Source organism: Gambusia affinis, linkage group LG07 (assembly GCF_019740435.1).
Source record: "Gambusia affinis linkage group LG07, SWU_Gaff_1.0, whole genome shotgun sequence".
Classification (NCBI taxonomy): domain Eukaryota; kingdom Metazoa; phylum Chordata; class Actinopteri; order Cyprinodontiformes; family Poeciliidae; genus Gambusia; species Gambusia affinis.
In genome coordinates, this window is record NC_057874.1 from 23919496 (window position 1) to 23932234 (window position 12739).

General features: G+C 37.4%; 1 protein-coding gene across 2 annotated transcripts in view; it reads left to right on the forward strand.

Annotated features, from left to right (window-relative positions):
- The window catches only part of chd5 (chromodomain helicase DNA binding protein 5), a 45931-nt gene that overhangs the window by 18601 nt on the left and 14591 nt on the right, over window positions 1–12739 (forward strand). For both annotated transcript variants that reach the window (XM_044122629.1, XM_044122630.1), the window contains exons 5-25: window positions 20–261; window positions 455–567; window positions 702–825; window positions 1169–1335; window positions 2117–2335; window positions 3885–4091; window positions 4431–4642; window positions 4967–5098; window positions 5288–5396; window positions 6580–6771; window positions 6979–7179; window positions 7297–7434; window positions 7598–7719; window positions 8401–8574; window positions 8808–8949; window positions 9412–9543; window positions 9697–9814; window positions 9914–10038; window positions 10129–10375; window positions 11558–11730; window positions 12233–12407. In XM_044122629.1, coding sequence (XP_043978564.1) covers window positions 20–261; window positions 455–567; window positions 702–825; window positions 1169–1335; window positions 2117–2335; window positions 3885–4091; window positions 4431–4642; window positions 4967–5098; window positions 5288–5396; window positions 6580–6771; window positions 6979–7179; window positions 7297–7434; window positions 7598–7719; window positions 8401–8574; window positions 8808–8949; window positions 9412–9543; window positions 9697–9814; window positions 9914–10038; window positions 10129–10375; window positions 11558–11730; window positions 12233–12407 — 3464 coding nt within the window. The remainder of the gene's footprint in view (window positions 1–19; window positions 262–454; window positions 568–701; window positions 826–1168; window positions 1336–2116; window positions 2336–3884; window positions 4092–4430; window positions 4643–4966; window positions 5099–5287; window positions 5397–6579; window positions 6772–6978; window positions 7180–7296; window positions 7435–7597; window positions 7720–8400; window positions 8575–8807; window positions 8950–9411; window positions 9544–9696; window positions 9815–9913; window positions 10039–10128; window positions 10376–11557; window positions 11731–12232; window positions 12408–12739) is intronic.

Here is a 12739-nt window from a genome sequence, read left to right on the forward strand (position 1 = left end):
TCCCTGTTGTTACGCTCAGGCCCCTCATTGCCAAGAAGAATCCGAAGATTCCCATGTCAAAGATGATGACAGTGTTGGGAGCCAAGTGGCGTGAGTTCAGTGCCAACAACCCGTTCAAAGGGGCATCTGCCACTGCTGTGGCCGCTGCGGTGGCCGCTGCAGTGGAAACGGTTACTGTAGCTCAGCCAACATCTGTCAGCAGCAGCCAGCTGAGCTCTCAGCAGGGCACGTTAAAAAAAGCCAAAACCAAAGAAGGAAAAGGTAAGACCTTCTGAAGTGTGACACTTATCATGTGTCACACTTTACAACAACCCTATTTCTACTTTATATTGACTTATGTTATTGTTGATATTAAAATTACATTCAAGTATAATAAAAGAAGCTAAAGCCTAATGAATGCATAAGGGGTCAGATACATTTTCATGGCAGTATACTGTATGTTTGTCTGCCTTAGGGCCAGGAGTAAGAAAGAAAAGCAAGACCTTAAAAGAAGTGAAGAAGAAACCGAAGCCGAAGAAGACCAAATCAAAAACTGGTCAAAGTGGGAAGAAGAAGAAAGCATCCTCTGTACGTGTTTTTTTTTACCTTGTGTTCACCTTTTCAACTTCTAAACCCAACATTTTCCCTTTAAATAAAAGTAAGCAGACTTGTGTTGCTCCAAGCTCTTTAGTTTGTGTATTTTGATGCGCTTGATTTTCCAGAGCGAGGAGGACTTTCTGGAGGAGTCAGACTTTGATGACATCAGTATCCACAGTGCCTCTGTGCTTTCTGATACCTCTGGGGCCACAAAGAAAAAGGCCCGACGTGGGCGGAAAAAAAGGAAAAGTATGTTTACAATTCACTCTTTCAGATCACTGTGGTTTATTTTCCCCTCCAAAATTTAACTGAAATCCCTACCGAACCAGACTGTTTGATTTTCTGTAATGAGGTAATTAAAATGTGCTATTTTAAAGCTTTAATTATTGCGGAAAAACTTATTAGGCTTTTATCCAGCCTTTGGTCCTCCTATACATATGGAGTTTGTCCATTTACTGTAGGTGTTCAAGATTATATGATTTTTTTTTTTCCTGTGGTATTCTGCATATAGCTGGTTGAGAATCAAGACACTACGACTCTCTATATGTTAGACCTACTCATATTGTTTCAATTATTCCTTTAAATATGGCAGAGGAGGACGGCGATGGCTATGAGACTGACCACCAGGACTACTGTGAGGTTTGCCAGCAGGGAGGAGAAATTATCCTCTGTGACACTTGTCCAAGAGCCTACCACCTTGTCTGTCTGGACCCCGAGCTGGAAAAGGCACCTGAGGGAAAATGGAGCTGCCCACACTGTGTAAGTAGAGCCATTATTTCAAATTAACACAATATTTCAGTAGGAACATGACAATTAATCAAGATTCTGCTTAACATCAACATTAAAAAGCCATGTATAGCAAAATACTTGTGGTGTCATCTTCCAAAAAAAATAGATTTCACCTTTCTATTGCCTACATACACTCAGAATTGTCATATTCAAAGTCACATTTATGAAATACAATGTTAAAATTATAATGTAGTTCAGGATTATGAGAGTAAAGATCATCATTTCCACTCTAAAACTCATATTTGTGAAATCATTAGTTATGTTTATGAGATTCAAATCATAATTTTGACTTATGAACCCAAAAATATAATTAAAAATGTTATCATAGTGAATTTTATAATTGTGATGGAACTATTGATCTGTTTTCTATACTTTAGAATACCACAATTAAGACATAAAGTGTGCTGCTTTGTCTTTTGTGTGCTCGTTTTCTTTGTAAGTGATGCTATGGGCCTGATCTTTTTCTTTGTAATACATGCAATTATACATTCTGAAAACTAGTTTTACACATCTTTACCAAGCATGCTGAAAAGCATGGAGGGGGCTGTAGGTTTTTACCTGAGGCTGCTGCTGCTGCTCTACTTTTTGATTAAATAAATGGAAATAATTTGGAGTAAAATTACTCTTTCAGAGAAAGTTTAATGCTCAAACTGCTTTTCCGCTGTGCTCTTAATAATATATAAATTCCTACAGATTGTCCTCAAAGTGCCTTTCATAATTTTTTTAAGTTATTGACTTTTGTGATGGTCAGGAGAAGGAGGGAATACAATGGGAGGCCAAAGATGAAGAAGAAGAGGAGGAGGAGCCAGCAGGTGAGGAAGAGGATGACCATATGGAGTTCTGCAGAGTTTGCAAGGATGGAGGGGAACTTCTTTGTTGTGACACCTGTCCATCATCCTACCACATCCATTGCCTCAATCCACCTCTACCTGAGATCCCAAACGGGGAGTGGTTGTGTCCTCGCTGCATGGTGAGTTCCTTTACATTATGTACACCATAACTTATCACTTGGAGCAAATTAAATAACAATAAACTTGCCATTTAAAATTATGCCAATTTATCTTAAACTTTTGCAAATGCACATTTAGTGTAAACCTATTCTGTTGTTTGATTTTGTCAAAGCAGAATGCATGCACTGCTCTGAAATTTCTATTTGTTATATTTTAACCATTTCATGCATAGTGGTCACTACAGTGGACAGTTATCTAAAAGCCATTTTCTTGTGCTTCTTGTGGATTTTTATGTTTGTTATAAATGCACACAAACCACTGAAGTGGACACTAATGCATCATAAAATACACTATCAATTACTGGCCATCAATGCAAATGCAAGAAATTATTTTGTTAAATCCAATATGGCCAACAGACAAAAAAGCATGCCAACCGACCTTGTCCCTCCTTCTGTAGACGACTCTTGCAGGTAAAAAAAAATATTGTGACTTCAGATAACCTCTAAAAAACAATACTACTGATGTATTTTTCAAACAAAAACTTTGTATTTGGAGAAAATTACAATTGATCACCTAAAAAAAACCAAAAAAACTTTTTTTTTTACAAATTTTTTTTCCTGCCTTTTTTATGCCTCAAGAAAATAAAAAAATGGACAAAACATTCTGACACAAAGGATCATAATTCATGCATAAAAGGGTTAACTTTGATTTGTTTTAAAAATGTTTCTAAATTTTTTTGGTTTATTTTATGGTAATTTCTTTTTGACAAATTAGTTCAGAAGCAGTTGAAAACAGATGTGCAAATACATTGTAAAATAAATACAGAACTTTTTCTTTCATCGCTTTTTGAACAGTAGATCAAATTAAATGTCTTCTGATGTCTGTTTAATATTACCAGATTGATTTCTATTTACTACATGCCAGAATAGTGAACATGATCATATGTAATTTTATATTTCTTTAGTATTTAGTTGAATTACATTTTGGACTGTCAAACGTTTAGAATTTTGATCTATTTGTTCTGCTCGAATCTGAATAACTAAATCAAGAGTGTAGATTGTATTACTTCCATGCACCTTTTCAACTCCACACACAAACGTCCCATGGTAATGACATGAGGGCGTTGTGATCGCCACTTCAAAACCTTGACTTTGTTGTCCTTAACCCACTTTGTAACTCTTTGCTTGGAGTAATCGTTCATTTGGGAGAATAACTTGAACCCAAGCTTTAACTTCATGAAGATATCTTTAGGAGGTTACCAAAACGGACCCTGCCTATCTTCTAGAATATCTTATACTTCTCTACCCTCTCTCTTTATGCCTGTGCTCTATTTAAATAATACATCATATTATTTCTTCTCTATTTTATGAAGTGCTCCAGTGCCTCTTACAGCAAAACAACTCAATTCCCAATAATAATCTTGGTAAAACTAACCTAAAAAGGGAACATTCAGTGTGATTTAATGTCAGGCAGTGAGGGGCAAATGGATACAGCAACTGTAAATATCTGGCTTTAACTGTACATTTTGGAATTTCTTTTGAGAATTTCATTTAAACTGTTTTCTCTCAGTGCCCTCCTCTCAAAGGTAAAGTGCAGAAGATTCTCCACTGGATGTGGGGAGAACCACCGCTGCCAGCTGAGCCACCCGCAGGCCCTGATGGCAAGCCAATTGACCCACTGACCAAGCCCCCGCTCAAGGGGCACCCAGAGAGGGAATTCTTTGTAAAGTGGGCTGGCCTTTCATACTGGCACTGTTCCTGGGTCAGCGAACTGCAGGTGAGATGCCAGGAGTGAGGCCAGTTTCAACTCAACATTTGGCATCAATAACTATGTGCCCTCTGTGATAAACATGGGATGCACAAGAAGATTTAGGAGAGTATTTTGCAAAAAAGTCTCAGCACTTTGGCTTTTAAGAAGTATATAGTTATTGTTTGAAGATCAAAAACACAAAACAATGCAACTACTGTTTGGTTTACAACATTTTTCTTTTCTTTTTAAATAATTAAAAAACTTCCAAAACTGATGATGAGTAATATTAGGACTTTTTAAAGTAAAAAAATATTTTATAGCAGGAATATTCTTTTTATATAGTTTTTTTTATTTGTGGCTCTTCAGTTAGAGTTGTACCACACAGTCATGTATCGAAACTACCAGCGGAAGAACGACATGGACGAGCCCCCGCCATACGATTACGGCTCAGGAGAGGAGGAGCTCAACAATGAGAAGAGGAAGAGCAAAGACCCCCAGTATGCTGCAATGGAGGAGCGCTTTTACCGCTACGGCATTAAACCAGAGTGGATGGTTATCCACCGGATACTCAACCACAGGTGGCTGCTCAGAGCTAAAGTCATTCTCACTTCATTATTTTTCCTAAAATGCCACACATCTCACAGGCCTGGAACTGAAAGGAACTGCAATTAAGGTTGACTTGCTTTCCTTTTCTATCATTATATGGAAGTCATTCTGTATGCGTAATATAAACATCCTGTTGTTTTAAAACACACAAAATATAGTTTATCATTTTAAGTTATTTTTACAGTTTCCCCATAATCCACTGTATTAAACATTCACAAGACATACTTTAAGAGAGAGATACTCTACCAAAAAAGTCTGGACTTTTTAAATTTTTGTCTATGCTTGCTCTTTTTTAGTTTTGATAAAGATGGTGATGTGCATTACCTAATCAAGTGGAGAGACTTACCCTATGATCAATGCACTTGGGAGGCAGATGATTTTGACGTCCCAGAGTATGAGATCCACAAAGCTTTTTACTGGGACCACAGGTGAGTTACCCATGTTTTGGAATAATTTTCCTAGCTAGAAAAATGTCAGAAATGGCAAAGACAGTTGCTGCTCACACAGATACTTATATCTTTAAGTCTTTTGCTCCTTGTTAGCGAATCACAACTTAACTTGTGTTATCCCATATAAGGCATTTTGCTCAGGAGATTGTTGCTGTATTTATTTTACAGAGAGCAAATTTTAGGAGAGGACCAACGCCCTCTTGTGGTAAGAAAAGGGAAGAAACTAAAGGAGAATTATCCAAAAAGGGAAGTCCCTCCTGATGCCCCCATTATAGATGTAAGTAGTACATACAAAGTGCTTTGCAAAAGTATTTTGTAACTTGTTCACATTTTGTCATGTTACACCCATGTCAATTTATGGGATACACCAACACAAAGCAGCCCATACTTGTTTGATGGAAGCAAAAGTGCACACAGTTTATATGTATTCAGCTCTACTGTTTGCTGAAAAATCTTTTGCTCCAGTTACATCAGAAACTATATCAACCTCCTTTAGTTATTCGTTCTACAGAAAAGCATCTCCATTATACAGTTCTGCCTCTACCATGTGTCACAGTTGGAATGTGAAGTGTTAGTTTTCTGTGATATAAGGCGTTTTGAACGTCGGTCAAAGATATTTATTTTTGGTCTCCTCTGATCAGAGCACTTTCTTCCATGTGTTTGCTGAGTCTCTTGCTTGTCTAATGGCAAGCTTTCTAAAAGGCTTCCTTATGCTATAGTGCACAACTATTATCTGTTCCATTGACAGATTCTCCGTCTACAGCCTCTGGATCTTCACAACTCCTCCACAGATAAAATTGCTCTCTTGGCCTCTTCTCTAAATAAATGCTGTCCTTGGCCAGCCTGTCGGTTTATATGTGGGCCATGTAATGGTTGGTTTATAGTTATTTTCTAGTCAGTTCCATTTAAACAGTACTTCATGAGATCTCCAAAGCTTGAAATGTTGTGTTATTACTTAATCCTGCTTTAAAAATCTCCACTACTTTATTATTGACCTGTCTGGTCTTTCTCTTTGTCTTCATAATGCAGATTTTTTCTTCTAATATTCTTTAGTAAACCTCTTTGGCTTTCATGATTACAGGTATTTGTATAAAACTGGTCGCTATTGAATAATTCAGTGACTTCTGAAGGCAATTAGTTGAGCTGATCTTTAGGTTAAGGTGGCCATTTAAATGGAGCTGAATGACAATTAATTTTATATAGTATGGTAGTTGAACAAAAAATTGTAAGCTACCTTTTACCTTCATATACAGTTTTGTGCTTCTTTGTGTGATCTAGTCAACAAAATACCAACAAATAAATTCTAATATACATTGAAGTTGATGCTTGTAACATGACAAAACTTAAAAAAGTTTAAGGAAGAAGTTTAAAAATACTTTTGCTAGACATTATACCAAGGATGCCAGTTTTGTTAGCATATGTCAGTTCCACAAGTCACAATTATATTTTCACACCACCAGCCAACCATCAAATTTGAGCACCAGCCCTGGTATATTAATGCCACAGGGGGAACGCTGCACCCATACCAGCTGGAAGGTCTGAATTGGTTACGATTTTCCTGGGCTCAGGGAACAGATACCATCCTGGCAGATGAAATGGGCCTCGGAAAAACAGTTCAGACAATAGTCTTTCTCTACTCACTGTATAAGGAGGTAAGATTGTCTCTTTTTATCAAGCTCATATTCCAATCAAAACGAAATAGGCATGATAGTGATACTGGTCCTCGTAATATAAATGGTAATATGTGCTTGGATCTAATCAATTTGGACAGTGAGAAAAAGAAAAGATAAAACCTGGTTTCCTTTTTTCTCTGGAGCACTGCAAGAGTGGCTTACTCATGTCTTTTTTCTATCTGTCAGGGCCATTCCAAGGGCCCTTTCTTGGTGAGTGCACCTCTGTCTACTATCATCAATTGGGAGAGAGAATTTGAGATGTGGGCTCCAGATTTCTATGTGGTGACTTACACCGGAGACAAAGACAGCAGGGCAATTATCAGAGAGAATGAATTCACCTTGGAAGACAGCGCAATAAAATCTGGACGGAAGGTCTTCCGGATGAAGGTGCTGTACCTCACGCTCTGACAGAATTGGGTTGGAATAAATGAAATTGTGCATGATAAATGTTTCATAATGTCTGCATGTTAACTAGTTGAGGATTTTTTTCATTGCTTCTTGCAGAAAGACTCTCCTATTAAGTTTCATGTGCTGCTGACATCTTACGAGCTGATCACTATAGATCAAGCCATTCTTGGCTCCATCACCTGGGCCTGCCTGGTTGTAGATGAGGCTCACAGACTGAAGAACAACCAATCAAAGGTAAGGAAGCTAGATGATTAGGTACCTTCCGTTCTTTGTACTGAAAGCAAAAACAGCAGAAATTCATTAATTAATTACGGCTTAACAAGAGAAAATACTTTAGACAGAGATTTTGTGAAAGGACAATTGAGGTTAACCATCTCACTTCATGTGTCTTGCTTAGTTTTTCAGGATTCTTAACGGGTATAAGATCTACTACAAGCTGCTGCTCACTGGTACTCCTCTGCAGAACAACCTGGAGGAGCTTTTCCATCTACTTAACTTCCTCACCCCAGACCGCTTCAAGTAAGACCTGTCTCTTCCAGCCATTATCTGCTTAACCATCTTTAAACCAGTTTGAATGCAAAGACATGACATCTATGTAGCATTTATGGAAAATCGTGACTTTGATTTTGGCTTCCACACAGACTGCATGTCAATTGTTAAAACCATTCATGAGTCAAATATTTCAACACACAGGTAGAATATCATCATACTGTGTTGCCCCATATAATCAACAACATTACATTATATTGTTTTTCTTTTAATTTCATTTAATGCACACTGCATTAAATGAAATTAATGCAATGTGTTTTGTTTAAGTGTGTCTTAAGTGTGCACTTCTCACCACTGGCTAGACCGTTGGAGTGTAAAGTAATTGTTGCATAAACACAACAGCTATATGTTGTGTTTATGCAAGTAAATCTGATGCAACTGCACAACAATTCATCAACTGTACACTTGTGTTATTGCTTCAATGAAATTGGGATGAGAAAAAAAAGACGGATCTTGTGTTGATCAAATGTAGGGTTGTTGAAATATCCATTCATTCATTCATCTATCCATTATCTGATCTGGTTTATGCTTGCCGGATTGGGTGGGAACCTGGTGTCGATCTCCAGTGTCACTGGATAGGATGTTGAAAAATATATTTATATTTTAATTATTTTAACTCTTGTACATTCATGTGACCTCTGATCTCTTCAGCAACCTGGAAGGCTTCCTTGAGGAGTTTGCAGATATCTCTAAAGAGGACCAGATCAAGAAGCTCCATGACCTCCTTGGGCCTCACATGCTCAGGCGGCTGAAAGCTGACGTCTTCAAGAACATGCCGGCGAAGACAGAGCTCATTGTCAGAGTGGAGCTCAGCCCCATGCAGAAGTAAGCATTTTAGACAACAGATTTTATGATGAAGCCTACCAAATTTCAGTTCCCTCTAAATAATATAAACATTTGAAGCAAGTGATATTAGATAAGATAAGAGATAAGACAAAACTTTATTATACGCCATGGCGGACATTTTCATCTAAAAGAAGCGTCTAGCAGCCAGAAGTAAAGCACCTTTATTTTGTTTTGCTAATTTTCAAATCTAATCAATATCTGACACCTTGCAGGAAATATTACAAGTTTATTTTGACACGAAATTTTGAGGCTCTGAACTCCAAAGGGGGAGGAAACCAGGTGTCCCTGCTCAACATTATGATGGACCTGAAGAAGTGCTGTAACCACCCCTACCTGTTCCCTGTTGCTGCTGTGGTAAGCCACCTAACCTTCAAATAGACTTTTTTCTAGCCAAAACCTGTTTTTCTTGTCGTTTTCAGGCACATAGTACAATTTTATAGCACAATCAAGTAACAATGTTACCTTTAGTTGCTCTAAAAATCCTCTCTGTATATCAAACATAACTTAAAAGAAACCCAACTTTGTAATTTGAGGCCTTGAAATTGGACCTCTGTCTCTTTAAGAAGCTTCTTCTCTTTTGGCCACTCTGCCTTTAGCACGTCATCATAGCAATAAATCTCATTGTGCCGTTTACAGCCGTTCTTAGGAGAATTGGACAGAGTAATAACATAGTATGATATACAGCTCAAAAAATTTATTTTACATAATACTGTCGCTTTAAAAATGCATTATCAGTTGTATTTACAAATTGTTTTTAATACTGATTATATTCATAAAACTCTGCGTTTACCGACTGATGCTGGGTTCATATTGTAGGAGGCTCCTGTTTTGCCTAACGGTTCTTATGATGGCAACCTGCTGGTGAAGTCTTCAGGAAAACTAACGCTGCTTCAAAAAATGCTGAAGAAACTCAAAGATGAAGGACACAGAGTTCTTATTTTCTCTCAGGTAACAGTCAAGTAAATAATGTGATTTGGCAGGAGACCATGACATTCAGTGGCTGGCTACCTTTCGGCAGTAGTTTTACAAATCCGCTTGACAAACCAGATAAAGGTTTTTCAGAATACGGTTTTATTTGATTTAAGTTGATCTTATCCACAGATGACAAAGATGTTGGATCTGCTTGAGGATTTCCTGGAGTTTGAAGGCTATAAATATGAACGTATTGATGGGGGGATTACTGGAGGCTTACGGCAGGAAGCAATTGATCGTTTCAATGGTGGGATTTTTCTCTAGTCAAGCATTTTCCTCAGCTATGTGCCACTTGGTTACACTCTCCTGAAAATGAAGGTACTCTCTACTTTGTTTTGCGTAACAGCTCCAGGGGCACAGCAGTTCTGCTTTTTGCTTTCAACGCGAGCCGGAGGTCTCGGCATCAATTTGGCTAGTGCAGACACCGTCATCATCTATGACTCTGACTGGAATCCACACAATGACATCCAAGTATGGCTGTCTCACAACCTGCACATTCTTGCATGCGTTTAGTGGATAACTGTGTTCCTCAGTTTTAATAAATCCTTTTAATTACTCCAGGCTTTTAGCAGAGCCCACCGAATTGGCCAAAACAAGAAGGTGATGATCTATCGTTTTGTGACTCGGGGATCTGTGGAGGAGAGAATCACTCAAGTGGCAAAGAGAAAAATGATGTTAACTCACCTGGTGGTGAGGCCCGGCCTGGGCTCCAAAACTGGCTCCATGTCCAAACAAGAACTGGATGACATCCTCAAGTTTGGAACTGAGGAACTTTTTAAGGATGAGATGGAAGCAGCACGAACCATGGGTACTTGTGTTTTTCTACTACCTACATTCCTATTTGTGAAGTCAGACACATTTTTTGGTTTCAGAGTCCTTAAAGTTTCAGAAACTATGAAGGACTGTGTATGGTGATAAGTGGCACACAGGTATCCGCACTTGTTAAACTAAAAATATTTTCATGGAGTAAAAAAATGATAAATCACTTTAATTGTTTTCCATATAGAATTTGAGATTAGTATTCCACAATTTTATCAAATAACTAAAAAAAGAAAAAAGTGAACCAAAATGCAATTGCCTCAACTTCAATATTTAGTCTTCTATGTTAGGAGCCTTTAAGCATCCAACTATATGACTTAGTATTTGTTTTTTCTGTTTTGCCACACCTTTCTAAATGTATCATAAGTGGGAAAACATCTTTTGCTCAAAGACCTTTTTAGCTATGTTTGCCTCTTAACTATAACAAGACTAGTCCAAAATCTTACTTTTCCTCCCATGAAATCAATCTTCTGTTGAATTATATGTTTATTGAACTCACAATGCAAATGAGCAAATGCATGAAAAAAACAACTACTCAGACAGTTCCACTTAATTTTAGGTTAACCAGTTTCACTATAATTGATAGAAGGCGCAAACTCAAGATGACTGAAAACTACAATGAAAAACAAAAGCATCTTCTACAGTCAGTTTAAGGATTTGCACATTTATTTCACCCAGTTATTGCAGTTTTTCCTCAAGGTTCTTTCTCATAACTTTGCTTGTATTTTCATTTAAACAATAGCATAGCAAATTTTATGTAGGTAATGTCACTTTTGGGGGCAACAATAGTTCACGAAAATGTAAACTGAAATACACTTATTTTGTTCAAGTGATAAATTTTAGCAATACTTATATTTTTCTTTATCTACTTACCGTAAATGCTTTTTAGTAAACCTGTATTTAGGTAGACAATTTACATAATCATCAGAACTTTTGCCAAGTGAAAACATTTTATAAAACAGCACCTGACACTTGACCCTGATACAAAACACCTTAGATGAGAAACTGGATTTTTTATGTGTAGACATACCAAAGTAAATAAATCTCCATAAATCAATAAATCTAGAGAACACAATAAAAAGTCTTTTAAAAGTTTGAAACATAGTTGATACATTTTTGTCTCATTTAGAATAACCCCTTTTACAACTAATGAACACTTTCCCCTTGCCAGGAGATAACAAAGATGGTGAGGAGGGCAACGTCATTCACTACGATGACGATGCCATTTCAAAGCTACTGGACCGCAGCCAAGATGCCACAGAGGACACAGAGATACAGAACATGAATGAGTACCTGAGCTCGTTCAAGGTGGCACAGTATGTGGTGAAAGAAGAAGATGAAGAGGTAAGCACCTAATTTAAGTCCTCATCCTCAGAATACCTGCTGGGAATCTTTGGAAGACCATGAAAAAGTTTCAGTAGTACAGTGTTATGCTTTAGCCATTAAGTTCAGTAGATTAAGACAAAGCAAAACTTTGTGTTAAAGATGTTCTGTCATCTTTATGTATAAATGTTTCTGTAAAAGTATTATGTCATCTGGAGCATCTTGCAGTATTTGATGATGATATGGCAGAATAAATGTTGACTTAAGATTCTTTATTAACACTATAAAATATGTAACTGCAGCAAAAAATATAATCAGCAGTTGTTGGTAAAGGAATTATTTTATATGCTTTTAAAGGGGCAAACAGGCTAACTTACTCTTCAGTTTGCATAATTATAATTACATATTAAAACAACAAATCCAGGATTCCTAGCAACACACACACAGAAAATTCTTGTTTGAATTCAACTTTGTGGCCATCTTTTAATTTGCTTTGCTGATGTTTGCGTCCATCCATGATCAGGAGGAGGTAGAGCGAGAAATCATCAAGCAAGAGGAGAATGTGGACCCAGACTATTGGGAAAAGCTCCTCCGCCATCATTATGAGCAGCAGCAGGAGGACCTGGCCCGAAATCTGGGAAAAGGCAAACGCATTCGGAAACAGGTCAACTACAATGACGCGACTCAGGAGGACCAAGGTAGGCTGTGCCAGCTGAAAACACACAAAACCATATGTCATAAGGCACATGCCTGTCAGATGTGGTTGTAAGCCTCTGCTAAAATATGTTAACTTCTTAAAATGTAGAAAACTATTTTCTGGTAGTACAATGTAAAAAAGCATGTTTAATACCTGTTAAAGGTTACTTTTATAAAGTATTTTAATCTGACAAACAAGCCTCATCAGAATGATTATTCTAACATATTGAAAAGCACTGGGTAATGCTAGTGGGCTGATGTTTTCATCTTGTCTGAAGATATTCACCATGTCCTTTTACAAATTTTCTTCCTGCCTCTAGAGGGAGTATAAGTC